Source organism: Phaseolus vulgaris, chromosome 8, assembly GCF_000499845.2.
Source record: "Phaseolus vulgaris cultivar G19833 chromosome 8, P. vulgaris v2.0, whole genome shotgun sequence".
Taxonomy (NCBI): domain Eukaryota; kingdom Viridiplantae; phylum Streptophyta; class Magnoliopsida; order Fabales; family Fabaceae; genus Phaseolus; species Phaseolus vulgaris.
The window spans coordinates 51,424,031-51,444,976 of record NC_023752.2 but is presented as its reverse complement, the minus strand read 5'-3'; the positions used below and the strand labels follow the sequence as shown (position 1 = coordinate 51,444,976).

Sequence of the window (20,946 nt, the reverse complement as noted above, 5' to 3'; positions counted from 1 at the left end):
GGATGGGGTCTCTTGGGCTGTGAAAGGGAATGTGGGTTGTGTGGTATAATGGTTGGATGGGCTACAATTTGCTGATTTTGGCTAGGGTCCGTGGTATTAGTTGGAATTACTTTTTGGATTGGAATGTAGTGGAAGCATTGGGCTTTGGTGTAGTGACCTTGGTACCATGCGAGTCTAGGACCGTTGGGTCAGGGGAAGAGTCATGGGCGAGGCTTACAGCTGGATGGAAAATTGAAGGAGCATGGTGCAATGAGTGGTTTTCAACTGGAGTGGCATTGGAAATTGGATTGTCACGTGATGCTGCTACTGAATGGGACTTTGAAAGGAGTGGTTTTGGTGTGTGGGTTACAACTGGTGGGGCTTTGGGAAGTGTAAGGTCACATGCAAAAGAGGGTGGTGGCAGTTTAAGTGGGGCGTGGACCGTAGATGGTTTCTACGTGTCTGCAGATGTGGCTTTTGTGGGTGCTTTAGTTGGGTTCATGTTTAATGAGTTAGAAGGAGTATTGGAAGTCTCAGAATGTGAAGTATAGTTTGGGAAAAAAGTTGGGAGGTCGTGGGTTGGAACTATTGGGTTCTCTGTTTCGAGAGGGAATTGGAAATGTGATGGTGGGGTTGGGCCGTGATAAAGTTTGAGAAGGGAGATGTGTAAGACTGGATGGATACGTGATGACGGGGGAAGGAAAAGTTCATATGCCACTTCACTGATGCGACATTTAACGGGATAAGGATCGAAGTACCTTTGTCCAAGCTTATTATGAGTCTTGGACGAGAGTGATGTCTGGCGGTAAGCTTGTCGTCAGAGCAGTACCCAGTCGTTTTCTGAAAAATGGTAATCACGTCTTTATTTGTTTGTTGATTCCGCCATTCTTTGTTGTGTTGCTTTCAGTGTGGCTTTTAACTGGTGCAACATTCACGCACGGTCCTGTAGTGTGGTGTCCAGTGTTGGTTCTGCGACAATTCCTGGAACGTAATCTAGAAGGGAAGGAGGCGATCTTCTATACAGAGCCTGGAAGGGTGTAATTTTGATGGCCGAGTGGTATGAGGAGTTGTACCAAAACTCCGTAAGGTGGAGATAGCGATACCATGTTTAGGGGTTTTCGCTGGTAAAACACCTAAGGTAAGCTTCTAAACAGCGATTTATAACTTCGGTTTGACCGTCGATTTGGGGATGATACGTCGTATTGAACTTTAATTTTGTGCCTTGCAGATGAAACAACTCCTTCCAAAAATGGCTCTGGAACACTGGATCACGGTCTGAAATGATGGATTTAGGGACTCCATGTAACATGCAAATTTCAATAGAAAAACGGTTAGCTAAATGGGTGGTTGTGAAGGACGTGGGAAGGGCGATGAAGTGGGCTGATTTGGAGAGCCTATCACAAACAACCCAGATGATCGTGTGCCCAAAAGATGAAGGTAGGTGCGTGATGAAATATGTAGTTAGTTCTTCCCACAGTTTGGTTGGTATGGGTATGGATTGGAGTAGTTCAAAAGGTTTATGATGTAATGATTTGTTTTGTTGGCGGGGTAGGCATTCCTTGATATACCTTTTGGTGTCGCGGTACATACAAGGCCAGAAAAAGGAGGTTGCGAGCCTGGCCATGGTGGCCTTAATGCCCGAGTGGCCGGCTGTGGGAGAAGCATGGAACTTGTGGAGTATGGCCGAACGAATGTGCTATATGGAAGGAACGTATAATCTTTGAGCATGGTATAGAAGGTCGTGGTGAAAACTGTAATTGGTGTCAGGTAATGAAATTAATCTGTGAACCTCTTCTTCTCCCCTTTTTGTCTTGTAATAATCTTGTAATTCCTTGAACATGTTCGAAATCGGAGAAGATATGGCCAAAAGGAGGGATTGGGGTGGCCAGGACAAGAAATCAACAACTTGATATTGGCGGCTTTGGGCGGTATTGGATGTCAAAACTGTATCCAAGCAGCTTGGTAGCCCCCTTTTGTTGTTCTGTGTGTGGCATGCATTGGTGAGTAACCCCTTTAAGCTTTGTTGGTCTGTTATTACTGTGAAATGTGTACCTATGAGATAATGACGCCACTTTTTGACAGCTTTTGTTATAGCTAGCATTTCCTTGACATATGTCGAGCTAGCTTGCATTTTTGGGCAAAGTTTCTTGCCGAAGAAAGCAATGGGGTGACCTTCTTGGGATAACACAACTCCAATTGCTATGCTGGAGGCGTCGGTTTCTACCACGAACGGTATGGCAAAATTCTGAAGACTCAACACCGGAGCTGTAGTTAGGATATTTTTCAATTTTGTAAAGGCTTCCTCTGCATTTGTATTCCATGTAAACATTGATGATTTGAGTAACTCCGTGAGTGGCGAGGCAAGAGTGGCATAATCGCGAATGAACTTCCGATAAAATCCCGTAATACCCAGAAACGCATGTAGAGTAGTAAGGGATGTAGGTTTAGGCCAAAGTATGATAGCCTTGATTTTATCCGGATCTGGAGCCACTGTGCCTTCTTCCAAAAGATGGCCTAGGTATGAGACTCTGGTTGTGGCAAACACACATTTTGATTCATTAACAAAGAATTTATGAGTGTCTAATAATTGAAGGATCAAAGTGAGGTGGTGAATGTGTTCTTTCACGGATTTGCTGTAAATGAGAATGTCATAAAAAAAAACTAGGACAAAGTGTTGTAGATGGGGCTTGAGTAAATCATTCATGGCTGCCTGAAAGGTAGATGGTGCATTAGCAAGGCCGAAAGGCATAATTAAGAACTCGTAATGGCAATCAAAGGTTCTAAAAGCAGTTTTGTGGCAATTTGTAGGATTAACTCGAATCTGGTGGTAACCTGAACGTAAGTCAAGTTTGGTGAAAACCTTGGCAGTGGTCACTTCATCCAACAATTCATCAATAGTTGGAATAGAAAAACGGTCTTTAACAGTAGTGGCGTTTAGGCCTTTATAATTTGCACAAAAACGCCAGGTGCCATCTTTCTTTTTTATGAGGATAACTGGGGAAGAAAAGGGGCTTGTGCTGGGGCGGATAATGCCTTCGTTGAGCATTTCGAGAATGAGGGAGGTCATGGTGTGCTTGTGAGCATGTGGGTAGCGGTAGGGTTGAATGTTAACTAGGGGAGAGTGTGGAATAAGGGGGATGTGGTGATTGTGGGGTCTGTGCGGAGGTAGTCCATGGGGAGAAGAGAAAACTGAACTATATGTTTGTAAAAGATGGGATATAGCTGAGGGTTTGGATTATCTGTGAGGGCTGGATGGTGATGGCAGTGGGTCAATAGTGAGGAGATGTAGAGAATAAATGACATCTATGTGTAACATATGGCAAAGATGAGTGAAGGAAGCTTGACTGTGTAGCAGATTTGTGGTATCGTGTAGTGTAATGGGTAACCCATTGTGGGTAAAAGATAGTTGCAGCTTAGAAAAATCAGCCATTAAGGGGCCCAAAGAATGCAACCAGTCCATTCCTAAGACAACATCAGCTCCTTCGATAGGTAAGAGGTAAAAAAAAATGGAAAAGGTGTAGGTATGTATAGAAATGGGAGCATTAGGGCAAAAAGAGGAACACTGAATTTTGTTGCCATTTCCAACCATAACTGAGAAATGGGTGATAGGAACAGTGCAAAGTTGGAGGTGAAGGGCCAAACGAGGTTGAATAATGTTATGGAACTTCCTGTATCTATGAGAATGGTAACAGGAATATGGCCAATGTAGCCATCAAAGGTAAAAGTGTGGGTTGAGGGAGCTCCACACAAGGCTTGGAAGAAGAGGTGAATGTGTGTAGGTGTGTCTGTGGGTTGGTCGTTGAATGTGGTAGGATAGTCTTCCATAATGTTTTCTTCAGGACAATCGTCACTTAGTAAAAGAAGAAAACGATGGGTGGTGCACTTATGCCCTGGAAAAAAAAATTCATCACAGTTATAACACAAACCAGCGGCTCTACACACTTGGAGTTGGGTTGAGGTGAGTTTTTTGATAGGTATGGAAGGGGTTGCATGGGATGTTGTAGCGGGAGAGGGAGAGGGACGAGGTGAGGGTAATAAATGATTGGATGGTTGGGGGTAAGGTATCGGAAAAACGAAAAGATCATTTAGAATCTTGGATTTTAGATTCTAAAAGCTTGGCTAGGCCCATGGCCTGGGTGATGGAAGTGGGTTGCAAAACTGCTATTTCTCTTCGAATTTTTGGGATTAGGCTAGATAAGAAACAATAAAGGATCATCTTGGGTTGTAAACCCATCACTCTGTTGCAAATTTTCTCAAACCGCTTTTGATATTCCGCAACTGTGGAGGTTTGGCGCAGCTTAAACAACTCAGCCTGATGATTTTCATATGTGGAAGGCCTAAAACGGAGTTCTGGGGCGTGACTAAAAGAAATCCAGTTAGTAAGTTGATGATTTTGGTACATTCATTTAAACCAATTGAGTGCATCACCTCTCATGTAGAAGGCTACCATAATCAAACGAGTATCCCAAGGAATATTATAAAATTGAAAAAATTGGTCAGCTTGGAATAACCAATCTAAAGGGTCAGTGAAGGATAGTTGGATTTTTGGTGGCCGTATAGGAGAAAAAGAAGGGGAAAGAATAGTTGTAGTTGTCGTAGTAGCGTGGGTTGTGTTGTTGGTGGTCCCAACCGGTTGTGGAATAGAAGAGGTGGCATCCATGGAAAATTGGTGGAAAGGAGAAGTAGGGTTCATGGTAGGTGGGAGTGTGGTGGATTGTGAGGACGGGGGGGGGGGGGGGGGGACTGTTGGTTTCCCAGACAGATTGTTGGGACTCCAAATCTCTTTGAAGAGCCAATTGGTTTGCTTATGTGGTGTGGAGTGCATCTTGAAGGGTGGCTAGTTTGTTAAGGATGGCTTGGAGGGCTTCCTCCATTTCCTTGGTTGATTTGGGAGGCATGTAGGGAGCTCAATGAAAACACCAAATGTTACGTTGTGAAAGGTTGTGAAAGGGTAGGGATCAGAACACAAGGAGAAAAACTATGAAAAGAACTAACTAAGATAAGGATAAAACTATATTATCATTCTCTACCCTTTTTACAACCATGAAGGCCATTGTAAGGGCAGTTGTACCAAATGTAACAGAAAGCATAAAACATAACAAAATTATATTCTTCCTACACTAAGTGACAACTCATTGCTTCTAGATATAATCTCTAAATTTGATGGGTTTTCCTCTGCTTCTAATGGGCCTGGGCTGTCTATCAGAGTGCCTTTCAGATTATGTAATCCTGACACGCATTTGAAAAAAAAACTTTTAAATTATATAATCTGGAAGCTAGAAGCTAATCTGATATTAGAAATTAATCATGTATATGAAAAAAGACTTTCAGATTATATAATTTGAAAACTAATTACGAATTTAGAAAATAACTTAATCTGAAATATTATATAAGAACATTTTTAGAAATACACAAATTTATAGAGACGAAAGAAGAAGCTATGATTCATTGAGAATTTTTCTATTATAGTGGTATTACAAGTTACCACCAAACTTTTTCTTCAAACTTCAAACCACACTTCCTTGTTACTTGATCGTATGTGGTTAACTCCGTCTCATTAGACAATGTAAATTAAGGAGAAAGTAAATCTAATAAATAAGTTCAAACCATTTTTAGTATTATAAGCAATCATTCAATATAAATTAATTTTAAACTATAATTAATTTAATCACATTTCATCATAAATTAATGTATATATTTATTAATTTATTAATTTAAAAGTAATTTCACGGATTATGTAAATATTTGTTTGAGCTAAATACACAGTTTAAAATAAATTCGTATTATTTTGGTAACTGCCATCGTATTTCTTATTTCAAATTTTAGTGTTATTCTTAGTTTTTTGGTCGTTAGAAAATTTTATCACTATTCTCATTTATTTATTGTTGATGTCCTTTTTTTCAAAACAAAATAAATTAACTGAAAGTATAAGATTTATGACTATTTTTTTCCCACTAAACAAGAAAAAAATAATTATTTTTTATACTAATTCAGGGATTTACTAATTTTAATAAAATTTAAATTAGATTAAATACTACAAAAAGTTAACATTAAAGTAGAACTAGTTGATTTGGACATATAACATGATAGAAGAAGGTTGTCGGATATTACAAAATTTATTTGTATTATACGAATTAATGTGACATTTTATCATTACGCATTCTGATGTATCATTCTCCCAATACCCTCATAATTTGTATAATTGATTTTCTTGGAATTATTTGCATTTCATATCATATTTTAGTCTAATATGACATTCTCAATTGGATAATGTAGGTTAAATTATTTTTGTCTCTCTATTTATTTCAAAGATTGAATTTGGTCTTTTTATTTATAAAATGCTCAATTTCATCCCACAATTTTTAAAACCGATGCACTGTAGTTCTTTCCTCTATAGAAATTGGCATAGTTAGAATTTTTATTTAATTTTTAATTAAAATTGTTTTTAAAAATGTGCAAAATTACAATTTTAAAATAGTGTTTTTTTCAAAATCACCTACATGTTGATTTATTTTATTTTTAGTTGAAAAATATTCTAATTATTAATAAAAATCATTAACTAAAATAGTGTTATCTTTATTATATAAATTTTTCCAAATAAAAATTATTTTTATTATTATTTATATTAACTTATATCTTATTAAAAAACTTTTCATAATCTTTAACATTTATTAGTTTAAATTTAAAAGTGTCGACTATAAATTTTTACAAATTTACTAGGATTCTGTTTACATTTTAAAATTGTCTCTAATTACAGAGTGCAATAGTATAAACTTTAGTATTGGGCGGAAAAATTTGAGGATCAAATTCAACATTTTAAAAATAATGGGATTGGACTTTGTAAACAAATAGAGGAATAAAAAGGAATTTTAGTAAAATATATATTTATATGCATCATTCTTCTAAAAGTGAAATAAATAATGTTTACATGATACTAGTAAATGATGTGCATTCATTTGATTTTATACTAGTAAATGTAAAATATTGTGTTGCCTTTTAAAATAGTATAAATTATAAAAAAAAAATGTTATTTACTATGGATTTGAGATAGTTTAGTTAAATGACAAAGAGTAATAACAATCATATGATTTAAAAAAAAAAGTCACACATTCATTAGACGGTATATCACACAAATGAGTAAAAGACGATAAGGAAAAATTCGTAAAAACGGTTAGATAGTCAAATAGAAATAGTAAACAAAAAATGACATATAAGAATTTAAAGTAATTCAATTGTTAATTAATTTCAATCTATATTTACGGTTAAAATTTCATTAAATTGTTCCTGCTAGGGAGATGGGACCTAGAGAACTATTGAAGTCTTCTTCTTCTTCCTTCGGTCGGGCAGGTGACTGGATGATGAACTGGGATTCTTCTCGTCCTCCTGCTTATCCTTCGACACGCGGGACTCGGTCGTCGGGTGAACACCGGATGGTGGGGGTACCTGCGAAGGCACTCCGACGCTCAAGTCAGTAAAGCGGGTGGTTAGCTCTCAGGTAGGTGAACAGTAATAATGACATACCTTACTCCTTGAAATGCGTGCTATTTATATTATTCTAGTGGGCCTACCTTGTTGGGCCCGTTTATCGAGGTGGATACCGCTTAGGATTGCATTACCTAATTCTTGGTGATGGATTAGCTTCACTGATCTTGGTTTGAGCGTTAATTGTAATGGGGCACGGCCATCGGCCAAATTCTCAGAGTGAGGATCGGCCACAAACCAAACACCCGTGGCCTTCGGCTGTCTCAGTTGAGTCTTCAACGATCTCGGTCTCTCGGCCAAGTCTCCAAAAGGTCTCGGTCTCTCGGCCAAGTCTCCAAAAGGTCTCGGCCCTCGGTCTCTCGGCCAAGTCTTCGAGGGGTCTCGACCTTCGGTCACTCGGGCAGATTGACTGGGCATCGGGTAGCCAGGTGGGTCCCAGTCTCGCCCGGTACCGGTACAGAGATTATTATCCAATGATTATCTTAGTGTGAACTCTCAACTTTAGGTTAATTACATTACTTCATATAAAGTCCTATGTATACTGAAAAATAATTGTCAAAACCAACTTTTGTAAATCACGCCAAAACGATTAGAGAAGACATTAGAGAAGACACGTGAACAAAGCTTCATCATTTGAGCTTGCAACACAAAAAGAGAGAGTAGATAGACTCTCTAAAAAGAGAGTAGACAGTCTGATGCCCTCTAATGCTTTGAATGCAGAAGATCTAGTCAAGACGATACCACCAGACATTAATGAACTATCAAACAGTTTTGGAACCTTTAAAAAGACTATACTAAACCAATCTTCACAACTCTCCACTTTGGTTCAACACAAATCTTTTTAATGATAAAACACTCGCTACCTCTAAGCCATCACAGGCTTAATCACCAATGATATGGATTAAATCGAATCAATGAAAGAACTTACTGTTAGACAAAACTTTTGTAATCATATTAGAGGAATTATGATTTGTTGAGATCTTCGTCACTTTCACAAATCCTCGAACAATTTCCTCCCTCATAAAATGCAATTTGAAATCAACATGTTTAATTCTTTTATGGCAAACTTGGTTCTTGCATAATTGTATAACGATGATGTCGTTATGTTAGATGACGATAACAAGGTCTTACATTCAACTTTTCGAGTAAACCCTTCAACCATAAAGTTTCTTTCACAACCTTGTCATGACAATATATTTTTCCTTAATGATTGACAAAGCTACTACCTTTTGTGGACTAACCTTCCAGCAGTATTAAACACATAATCCGTGAGAGATTTCCTATCTCCAAACACCCAGCGAAGTTAGAGTTAAAAAAATATTTGTACTAGAACAACTCTAGTAGACCATTTAGTTCCACCATAAATCATGACTCTTCCGAGCAATCCCTTCAAATAACGAAGAATGCACTTAAGAGTTTGTGAATGGGTCCATATAGGATTAGTCATGAATAAGTTTTAAGTTTGTCATCCCCAACTTATCGAGGATTTTATGTGATAGGTCTCCTGAGACAAGTATAGATGCTTAAAATCACCTCATCTAGTGATCTCAAATCCTAAAATCTTCCTAATAGCTCAATGTCTTTCATATCAAACTCGTTGTTAACCCAACCTTAATTTTATGAACTTCAAATTTACTTTTACTTGTCATCAGAATATCATCAACATACAACAACAATATTATGAAGTGACCTTCTACTGGAAACTTGAAGTAGACACAAGTGTCATAATTGTTAAGTTCAAAACCAAATGATTACAATGTACTCATGAAATCCTCTTTTCCGTTTTTTTTTTAAATTGTTTCAGACCATAGAAGGATTGTTTAACTTCAAAATTTCTCAATTTTCCCCCTCTATTTTTTTTATTCTCATACTATAATTTGAACTTTGATTGAAAGACATTTTTACATGATATTAATTGTATACCTTTTCAATCTTTGCTTATATGCTTGAAGAGAACCTATTAGTTAGTTATGTAACTTAAGTAGTCAAATATTTGATTTATTCAATTGTTGTCATGATTACATCATATTTTTGGAGAATATATATTAGAATTTTCTCAACAATTTTTTTATTAAGAATATTTTCTGCACATGCACTTATTTGACTAACTAATTATTTTAATTCTAGAATAATAGTTTTTAGTGATTTCAAATTATATTTACTAACTTACTAAACTTTAGAGGTTGAAGTTTAATGGCACTACCTTTGTACTTCGTTCAAAATTCTCTTGAAGTATGCTCCAAGCCTTTTTTTTTACACTTGTGACATCCATTATTCTTAAAAATATTGCATTCACCATAATGTTTGAGAAAATATAACACCTTGAAGTCTTTCTGCTTATTTTCCTTCAATTCCTTCTTCTAAGCAACTTGTTAGTATAGAAATATCTATTGAGAGTACTTTATTTAATAATTTTTAATCCATAAATTTTTAATTGAATTTATTAACTATTCTGTCATTGCAATCAAACATAAAAAGTATTCTATACCTGATTAATTAAATACTTCTTAATTATATATATATATATATGTATGTGTGTGTGTGTTATATTTTTAGTTGTGATGAATAATGGTTTTATTAATTACATCCTTATAAAAAAAGAAATAACATTCGACGAAATACCAAAATAATAATTAATTAAAAATATATTTTGTTATGAATCAATAGTCAATTTTGTTGTGTTTTTTTTTTCTTTCCAAGAATGTCTAATACCGTCAAAATAGATAGTAACGGTAACAAAATAAAATTCCTAAAAAAAAGAAACTGATATATAAACATTTCATCATGTAAGGGTAATTTTGTAATGTGTGCGTTTCCCCTTCCCCAATCAACTCATTTGTAGTATCCGTACCCCTCGTTACAGTGTATAAATGTGCAAGTTTATGTTTATCCAACGCGCACAAATTGAGTGACACGCTACTGAAACAGAAGAGAGAGAAAGTGCGTGTTTTGTTCTGCAATTTCCATTTTCTCCCATGGCTAACAAACATGGCAAGGTTAAGGTTCCTTTCAGCGAGGAAAACGCTGCTTCTCTACTGCAAAGGTCTCATTCCTTCATTCTGTTTTAATTTCTTTTTTAAATTATTTTCATCTCGTTTTGCTGTTTACTGTTGATCTGCGTGATACATCGTGCAGATACGATGCACGAACTCTTTTGACGTTGCTTCAGGAATTGGCCAATTATCCGCATTCTAAGTTTAACTGGAATGATTTGGTAGCAAAAACTTCAACAGGAATTTCTAACGCTAGAGAGTATCAGATGCTGTGGCGGCATTTGGCGTATGGACAGTCCATGGAAAATTTGGATCACGATGCTCAACCTTTGGTTTGTACGCTTTTTAATTATATGTGAATATGTTTAAACTTTGATTATTTGCATTATAATTTCTATATCTGCTCTCTTTTTGTCCTCATTTTTAAGTTACATTTCTCAGTTTCAAGCGGCAACGTGCTTTTGTTTTCTGGATTTATACCACTTTTAACCAAGTTTTCCAAAGTCATATTTGTAATTCTACATTATTAACTGTGTGAGACGTTTGAGTTCATTGCATGATTTGATGAATTTCATCAAGAAAGAATCTGTCGTTACTATTAGTCCCACACTTAAATAAAAAAAATAGAGTTAGGTCAATTATATTTTAGGTATTTGTTCTTTATGGTATAGTGTTTCATTAGCGAGAAGATTAACTTAATCGCGTATTAAGCATTTGTTCCTTTATACTACTCAGCGAGAAGATAGAGTTTAGCTTAACTATATTTTAAGCATTTGTTCCTTTATTCTACTGTTTGATCAGGGAGAAGATAGAGTGGTTTAGGTTAATTATGTTTTTAGCTATTTCGTCCTTTATGCTGCCCTTTGATTTATTATTAATTATTAATATACACTCACCTTTTCACTTTCATCTATCCTTCTTTTTATATATCACAAAATCGGTCCCTTATTCTCTTTTACTTTTTTTCTTCTTTTTATCGCTCTTCTTCCACTTTTCTATTTTATATCTCTTTGGTTCTTCCTCCTTATATGTACCTTTATTCTTTTCCGATATATATGTGTATCCTACATTGCTTTGCCTATATGTATTCATGTCATATGCTATGCACTGTGCTTTGCTATGAAAACTAGAGTCCTTTTGGTGAACAGAAAGTGAGTGTTTACCTTTCCTGTTCTAGTAAGCAATTGATCATGTTTAGAGGCATGCAATGGTCGTGGCAGAGTTTTATTTTCACAAATATCTTAATTATATCTCAATTTTATTTTTAATGATTACTCATAACATAAACTGCTACGGATATTACTTGTTTTTTTAACGGAAAGTATACTAGTATATAATTATCTGTTCCCACCCATTGTGTGTGTATATATATATATATATTTTTTTATATTATTTTTGTAATTTTAAAAATATAAATTAATTATTTAATAATTAAATAATTTAAAGTATAAAATAATTAATAAAAATGAAATTTATAAATTTTAACTATATAATGTAATATATTTCTTTACTTTTCTTTTCTGTTCTTTTAATGGTTGAATTAAATTATAATTAATAACTTAATTTGTTTAAAATATATGTATAAACTATTTAAAATATACGGATTCTTTTCTTATCCAAACAATAATGCTTTCTTTGGATTTAAAGATGAATTTGAAGGAGAGAAAGATAATGGGTTTGAGGGGAAAATGTGTGAAGAGTAAGACTATTTGGATTAAAATAAAAATAGTGGAAAGTGAGAGAAATAAAAAAAAATTATGAAAAATTGTTTATGATGTGATGAGTGTGATTGATTAATTTTTTTTAATTGATAAAATTTAAGAAAATAATTTTTCCTAGTTGAAAATTATATTTTAAATAAATATTCATATTAATAAAAAATTATTATTAATCGTAAGTGAATTAGATATTAAAAATATTATAAAATATTTTTAATAATATATTATTAACCACAAACCTTAAATTGATTATTTATTCATGCATCTACATTATCCAAGCTATGCAAACAAATTGGAAAGGTGATAAAAACACATAATCAGTTTAAGTTCTCTTCTACCTGGTCACCCACCACCTTTGCACATTACAGATAGCCACACCTGCACCTTCAAGGCACCACCTGTAACATTTGACCAATCCATTATCAAACCATGGCCATAAACAATTACAGCCACACAAAACTGGTTCAATCAACCACAACTATAATCAATTACCACATAATCGATTACCTACACGGTAATCCATCCAAAATTGATTAGAGGTCATTACAAATCGATTATGCCATTTTTGTACATACTTATACGTCGAAACCCACTCCGGCAACGTCCCTTATCAGCAAACCACCACCACACCACCTTCACAACCACCAAAGCCATGCCAATGATGTCACCAAAACACCAGGAAACCACCTCCGTCCCCCTCCTTCAACAATCACACATACACACACGAAACTCTCACCAAAAAATACCACGAACAAGAATCGCATCTAAACCCAACATAGGCACAGGCACACCTACTTAATTCAATTTTCAAAGTGCATGCAAAGCTACCACCATGCAGAAAAAAATAAAGTTTTTGGGTTCTTCCTCCATATAGGTGGTTTTATCCTTCTTTCACCTCAGGTGAATGAGGATGGCCAAAACACACTTCCCTTCTCTTCCACACAAATTACTCAATCCAAACACGCTTCTCTCCCTCAAATAAATCAGTTGAAACAAACACACTCTAAAAACTTTCTACATAATATTTTGTACTAGTTAGAAAATTCATGGTAAGTGAGAGGGTGGAAATGTAAAAAAAAAAAAAAAAAAAAAAAAAAGTCAAACTGTTTAGGTCAAATAATATAAGTAGAAATAAAATATTAAATATATTTATTTATTATTAATATATTTTTAATATTCTTATTTTATTATAATAAAAATTAGAAATTAAAATTAACAGTAGTAGTAATTATTATATTAAAAGCTGGTTATCTTAAATATTATGATTATGCTATAAATATTTTATTGATATTTATAACATAATTAAATTCGTAATCGATTATATGACTTTTTACAGAAATCTTTCCGTTTTTGCCTGAAAGTTATATGCGAAAATACAACCTATTTTCTCTATTTATTAATATTTTTATTTCTCATTTTGTGTTTTTCTTTTCTTTCTTTACTTTTTGTCTTTAACAAATGAAGCCTAAGAGTCTTTCGACTACGGCTTATATTAGAGTGAATGTCACCCCACCAGGCAAATTAATGCTATAATTCACTTGCCTAAAAACATTTATAGAATATGTTCTAGCCTTTTATTCAATTTTTCCGTGCTTTGAAATCTTAAATCAGTTCTAGTTCTACTGATAGTAAAAAGTCATTTTCAAGCATTAATTCTGGCGCTAAGAAAAAAAAAAGGCAATAGTTCTGGCTGAAATTGCAATTAAAAACAACTATGATTTATTTTTCAAGTATATTCCATACTAGTAAAGTTTTAATGTTATTGTAATAAATATAACAGTGTTTATTGTATCAAGTAGTAGCTGGTGACTATAGCTGTCGTACATGAATGTTCACCACATGCAGATTAATGAAAACTGTATCTCAGATCTTTGTTTACTGTTCTTTTTTTGTTTGTTTGCTACTCTCAATTAAGCTATTGAATTTGTATTGCACTTTTTTATATTCATACATATTTGGGGTCTCTTTTGTAGGATGATGACAGTGACTTGGAGGGTGAACGAGAAGCATTACCCCGCTTAAAGAGGGAAACTGCAACAGAAGCTGCAGCATTTGTTCAGGTGGGTAAAAGTTTACTGAATTACTAAACATTTTCCAGGTATTATGACTCGGTAAGCTAATTGCATATTTGTTTCACGGAACACTTTCCAAATTTTAACAAATATTTCAAAATTGGAAAGATATGCATAATATTTTCTAAAAGATTTTTATTTAAATTGAAAGAGGAATTTCCTGTATTTCCTCCCATCCTTTCCACTTTTTTTTTTGCAATAAATTTCTTCCTCCATTGTGAAGATGAACCAAATGGAATTTGAGGTCAAATTTGATTCTCAATAATAATAATAATAATAATATTGTTCTGATTTAGAGTTTGAGTGATTTCAAACTAAAATATCTGAGTCAGTCCTATTAGGTTTGAGTTGTCTGCATTTATAAGGAAAATCATTTTTAGAGTTTTTATGTGAACACCTTAAATATTAAAAAAATTACTTATTCGTACGAAACAAAAAAATTGGAGTACTGGAAACTGATTTCTCGAAATTCTCATTAAATTCGTTCCCTGAACCAATGATTTAACCGTTGAATTCGTTCTCTATATAGATCAACATAGAGATGAGTCATTGGTTACTGGATGATTTAACTGCCATGATGAAGATTTTGAGTTTTTAAACAAGTTATGGACATTGGCTCAACCTTGAGGATTTAAGCTTTGATATTTGATAGGACTTTATCAAATTTGTTCAGAGATGACAATATATAGTCCCATAGCCTTGAGCCGATCTGGACAGAAAGGTCAAACTAGTGTGATTCTCAACCTCAAATCAAGTGGGGACAAGAACGCTTTCAAAAAGAGGTGTTGTTCAGTTTTGGGGGTGTTCAGCCTTGTCATGATGGTACACAACCTCTCATCCTTGAGTCGATAAAAGGCTTAACTAGTGTTACATCTGGAAGCTTCCATCAAGACTCTCAAACATCACACCATTTTGTAGTGGAAACCCTTCAAACCGTCATGTCTTCTTAAGCAACTTTCCACATGGCCAGGCAAGATTGGTGAGTCATCTGAGCAGTTATGATGCTCGTTCTAGCTTCCCCTTGTGTCGTTTCAAATCGTTCAATTGGAGAAGCTACTTCATTTCTCCACTATTTTTCTCTTCTGAAGAAATCATATTCTAAGACTTCCCTTTACTCATTCATTGGTTTTTCTCTCTAGGTATGCACAAATCTCTTCCTTTGTTCACTTGCTATTTAGCTTTCTTCGTGCTTCTGTTCCGTCTACATTTTTTTGCTAGGCTCTTATAGTTTGTTAAAGTTTTGAAGATTTGTTCTTCACTGTTTGTTTGCCTATCCAGGGTTCGTTTATTTTTTTAGGTTTCGTAATTCTCCTTTCTGGGTTTTTGTGTTTCTGAGTTTTGTTGAGGCATCACTCTAGAAAGAATGTCAACTTATGATGTGTCTTATTCTTGGGCTAAGATTGAGTTGTTGAGGGAGATGTCCAGTTATACCTTTATAAAAAAACTTAAGGCCTTTTCACAATCTTTAAGTTATTAACAAGATCGAGGAGAAAGACATAAGGATCCAGGTTTGTGAATAGGATGAGCCTGCTTGCTAAATTTTGGAGAACACAATCATTCTTTGTTAGAGGGGTTTCTTTTTTACTGGACACAAAATCCTTACATCCTTGCACTGTTTGTTGCAATTCTTTGTTCACTCTCTGTAGTTCTTCACGGGCTCTAAGGAGCTTCTTCTATTTGGCGACATGAATCTCAAACTCTTGCTCTAGTTGGACCTCCTCCAATTTCCTCTCGTTTTCTTCATTCTCATGTCACAATTCTTGCATTGTATCAATAATTTGTTGAAAAGTGGAAAGCGTCGTCTTCTTCTGACTAGACTGCATATTGTTGTTCCCCATGATTATGGAAGTAGGAAAAGTTTTACCTACTCCGTGGTGGTTGCAATATTATGGTTCAGAGCTTGAGTGGCTTCAAACTAGAATATCTGAGTCTATCCCACTAAGTTAGATTTGTTGTCCTGCATTTATAGGGGAAATCCTCCAGTTGTTATGTGAATGTTCCAAGTATTGGAAAACAACAAACAACTTCTTCGTACGAAGTGAAAAACTTGGAACTGGAAACTCAATTTTCCTTATGTTCTATTTTATTTTGTACCTTTTGGTAACTTAACGAGTTCCTCTGAATTTGTTCCTCAAACCTCCTGTGTAGATCGACCTAAAGACAAGTCTCAATTGGTTATTGGATGATTGATAAAGATTTTGAATTTTTATACCTAGTTATGGACATTTGACCAAATCCTAGAAACTCAATTATAATTTCTAATTAAACTTTATCCAATACCTCCAAATATAATGATACACAACCTTCCAATCTTAAATCATGAGAACGAAAGATTGAACTAGTATGATCTCAACCTTAAACCTAACAAGACTTAAATAAATATTATTTAGTTTGAAATGTTTAGCCTTTTTTTTTATTATTATTATTATTATTTTATTTTTAGCTTATGAGGAAGGCTCGCGTAGGACTCGGATCTTTTTAGAGTTATTCAATGTTGCTTTCCAATCGGACTTACAAAATAATAACAGTATTCATTGAATTAGGCTGGTTTCCTTTATTTTGAGCTACAGAAGCTTTAAATATTCAAATTAATAATTTATAAATATTTTAAATCCCACGTGCCCGCAGCAGCAGACTCCAAAATCGTTTTCGTTTATAGCACAAAGGTTGCACTGGGAGAACTGCTGCGTGATTTTTTTTTATACATTATATAATGTATACACATTCTAAAAAATGATAAAAATAACTCAAAATTACGTAAGTCTTCTGGAAAGAATATTCTTGGATTGGACTGTGGGTATTATATCCTTTATATATCTTACTCATTATTGTTGTAGTAGTCAAAATCCCTTATTCTCGATTAGAGCATTTAAATGGTTCTTTACGGATATGATAGTTGGGGTTGGAAAATGATATTTGAAACTGTTATTTTTCCACACTCTCACTTCCATTTTTTTCTTACTTTTTTTTTTCTTTACAGCCCTTTTTAATTATAAAATATTATATTAAACTAAAAAAATAAATATAAATTTCTTTTGAAATAAAATAATATTAATTTTCAAGTGAGGATATGAAAAAATAACAGTGTCAAAAATCTGCATTTTAAATAGTAAAATTTTTGAGATAACACGATAATAATATGATAAGTAGTGATATTTTGACACTGTTAGTAAACAAAACATATTCATTTTACATCATTAAAAGACAACAATATTCATTTACTTTTTAATTTAAAATCTTAATATGTATTATTATATTATTAAAGTTGATTGTTAGGTGAGAGTAATTTTTAGGATTGCCAAATATTTTTTCTGTAATATGATCATTTAGTCTGCCCATGAATAGTTAACATCTCTTATGAGCTTAGTAAATTTTAGGCTCCATATTATAATGATATATAAAATCTAGTCTGAATCATTTATAATCTTAGTAAAGTGAATTTAAATTTTGGTAGGTTGTACAAATTGACTCATTTGTATTCTTAAAAAATGGAGCTAGACTTTAGTAGGTTATACAAACCAAGCCACTACTAACATTAAAAGATAAGGTTTGATTCTGGTCGTTTGCAGAAACCAAGATTGAGGTAATCCTTAAAAAATGACGTTGAAAATTTTAATGAATTGTATGAATTAAGACTGGGTCACTTATATCATTAAAAGATAAGACTATAATTTATTTGGTTATACGAATTAATATCGAACTATTTACAACTTTAAAAGATGAAACTCAATTTTTATCAGTAACAAATTATTAATCTTAATAATATTTAACTATTGAAAAATAAAAATTCACATAAATATATAACTCAAACATATTTTGAGATAACTATAGTACATAAATAAATTAAGAAAGAAAATGTACTTATTTACCTCATCAATACAAACTATATTATACCTTCACAATATTTACTCACATGTATTTCCAAAGTGAGATTGTGTAGCCCAATATTACTTGAACATTTTCTTTAAAAGAACGTATAAATTTACACCAATGATTTAATATAAAAAAATACATCGAATACAAAATTTTCATATCCACAAATAGGGATTCCTAAAAATGACGAAAATTTATTTAAATGGTCGAAACTATTTGTGAAAATATTTACTCAAATCTTTTAAAAATTAATTACTAACGGTACAATTTCATCATAAATTTTGATAATTAAATAATTTAATTAATATAATATGTTTATTGTTAAAAGAAAATTTGATGAGAATAAAATAAAGAAGGCTTTTATTAATGGAGGAAGAGGACATCCACCCTCACATTTGAAGTTCTTCCTTCTAGTCTTCTCAAAATTAAAAGAAGACATAAAATAAAGATGAGACCCAAGCCCAAAGCCCAAGCCCAAGGCCAAGAAGGCCAAAGCCCAAAGAGCCCAAGTCCATCCCATGAGGGGCGAGGCCAAGCTTTGAAATACTCTTGTATAGTTTTAGGAGGTGTGGTTATTAAATAAAGGAGTGTGAAAATGTAAAATAAAGTCACATTACCCATGTGACTTAGGAGACTGGTGTAGGTGTAGTTTTTTAGAGGTGTCATAGTAGAAAAAGGTCACACCTCCCATGTGACTTGTTTTTTGTGGGAATTTCAAATGAGCTTATTTGAAATTTCCCACCTATTTTTTCAGCACCTTAGGCTATAAATAGAGGTGCTTCCTTTGTAAAATTCAGATTGGAATTAATCTAAGAAAACTCTACTCAGATTTTGAGTGAACTTTGGAGAGCTTTGAGCCTTCTTCTCTAGTCTTATCTTGATGGATCAATGGAATCCTCAAGTGGCGGCATCACTCTCATCTAGGAGCATTCCACACTTCTAGTGGCGAGATCATCCATCCTCCTTCCATCTTCATGAGCATTTCTTCTCTCCTTCCTTTCTCCTCTTTCTATTGTTTGTGTTAGCTTGTGTTCTTGAGTTTTGGTTAGATGTTCTTGCTGTTTTTATGAGTTTTTGGTTCGGCAGTTTTATAATTTTGTCCATTCATCTTGTTCCTTTGCTTTTCTTGCTCATTTGTTCGGTTCAATTTGACTATAATTGTCTTAGAACAATGATCCAACTCTAAGAAAAGTGCTTCTATAATGTCCAACTCAAGGTGATTCCTAAGAAGGTCAAAAACCTTTCTCTATATGGCTAGTGGAATCACATCAAAATTAGATTAATATCTCCTCCGTAAAAAACAAATTGTGGAAAACTTACAAATATTTCCATTAAAATTTTTAAAACAAAGAAAATATTTAAAAATGTCATATCCCAATTTCAAATTTCTCAAAAATTAAAAAAGTTATCCGTTTATTAGGAAAATTTCATCATTACTTTGCTTTGGTACAAATTATATTATATTTTCACAATATTTCTTTACAATATGGTTCCTACTAATTACCAGTAGAGAGTATTTTATATTGTTGATATCACATCTGTGAAGGCATTGTTCAAATCTATGTCCAGGTGAAACTTGATGTAAGTTGAGGGCTCCATATATTTGAAATTTAAAATTGTATCCCTATCCCCATCCACGTGTTGTTCCATTTTTACTTCTAACTTTCCGAGTATATGTAGTTGGGTTGATCAAAGCCTCGTTCTTATTAGTGGTGCATAGTAACAAAATGTTTTTCTGAATGTTTCTTTATGGTGACGGACGGTTAATTCTAGTTCTTCAGGTCTGACAACTGTGATTCTGTAAATAATTTATTCCTTAGGTAATCATTGCATCTTTTAAGCTGAGTGAATCCACTCCTACTAGCTCCGTGATTCAAGCTCCATTGATTATAAATGCTCCAAAGTGTGACTCATCTAACAAAGAAAGTTCGAGGACGCAAGATACAGACATTATTTTTCCAGTAACAGTCAAGAGAAAGACACTTCCAAATGCATCATCAACAAGAGTTGTGGAAGCCAGTGGTTCAGTTAGTGGCAACACATCCATTAAAAAGAAAAGAGAACCATGGTCAGAGCAAGAGGACATGCAATTACGAGATGCTGTTCAGAGGTGGGGTGAAGGTAATTGGGCAAGTATGATTAGAAGAGACGACTTTCCTATCAACAGGAGCACCTCACAGTTATCTAAGGTATTTTTTCAACTCTAAACTTGTGGACCATTATTAATTATTAATTATCAATACTTAGATATTTTTTAATCAAAACAACAAGAGTAAATGTCATTCTGTTCTAAGTGGGCAATTCTAGCAATTCATGCTTTGTTGGAATGGGATGAATGATGGGATTGCATACAAATGTAACTTTTACTGTTATATTATCAACTGCAGATTGCATACAAATGTAATGTTTAGAAGTACTTTTCTTTTGCTGATTATTTTTAGAAATTATAACTTAGCTGTTGTACCTAGTTATTTATAGTTCATGCTGGATATTGTCAATGATAATTCAAATACTTTCAGAGGTGGAGCACATTACGAAAGAGAGAAGGCGACATCAATTGATATCACAACCTACCACTGAACAGCTGACAACTCATCACTCAATTTTATCTGTCCACTTGATGAACAATTTATAATGTGAAATTATCCTTTCACTGTGATTGTGATTTTTTTTCATTCTAGGAAATTACATACAATCTCTAAAGTCAATATTGATATTCTTAGTTTAGGACTTGATCCTTAATTTGTCTCATGGTTATAACACGGATGAAAAAGTATGATACTCATCTTCATGAATACAATGCCTTTACTGTAGAAAATATCCAATTGT

The 20,946-nt window shown here is 33.8% G+C and overlaps 1 protein-coding gene and 1 long non-coding RNA gene across 2 annotated transcripts; both read left to right on the top strand.

Moving 5' to 3' along the window:
• Positions 1-643: 643 nt before the first annotated feature.
• LOC137826839 (uncharacterized) lies at positions 644-2,579 on the top strand. The gene is made up of 6 exons (XR_011083595.1): positions 644-784; positions 887-1,117; positions 1,208-1,420; positions 1,532-1,746; positions 1,837-1,979; positions 2,062-2,579. It is a non-coding gene; the product is annotated as an uncharacterized lncRNA (long non-coding RNA).
• Positions 2,580-10,351: 7,772 nt separating this feature from the next.
• On the top strand, positions 10,352-20,912 carry LOC137826725 (uncharacterized). The gene is made up of 5 exons (XM_068632822.1): positions 10,352-10,504; positions 10,597-10,786; positions 14,146-14,232; positions 19,938-20,306; positions 20,637-20,912. Exons 1-5 carry the CDS (start codon positions 10,437-10,439, stop codon positions 20,676-20,678), a joined length of 756 nt encoding a protein of 251 aa, XP_068488923.1. The 5' UTR covers positions 10,352-10,436; the 3' UTR covers positions 20,679-20,912.
• Positions 20,913-20,946: the final 34 nt, after the last annotated feature.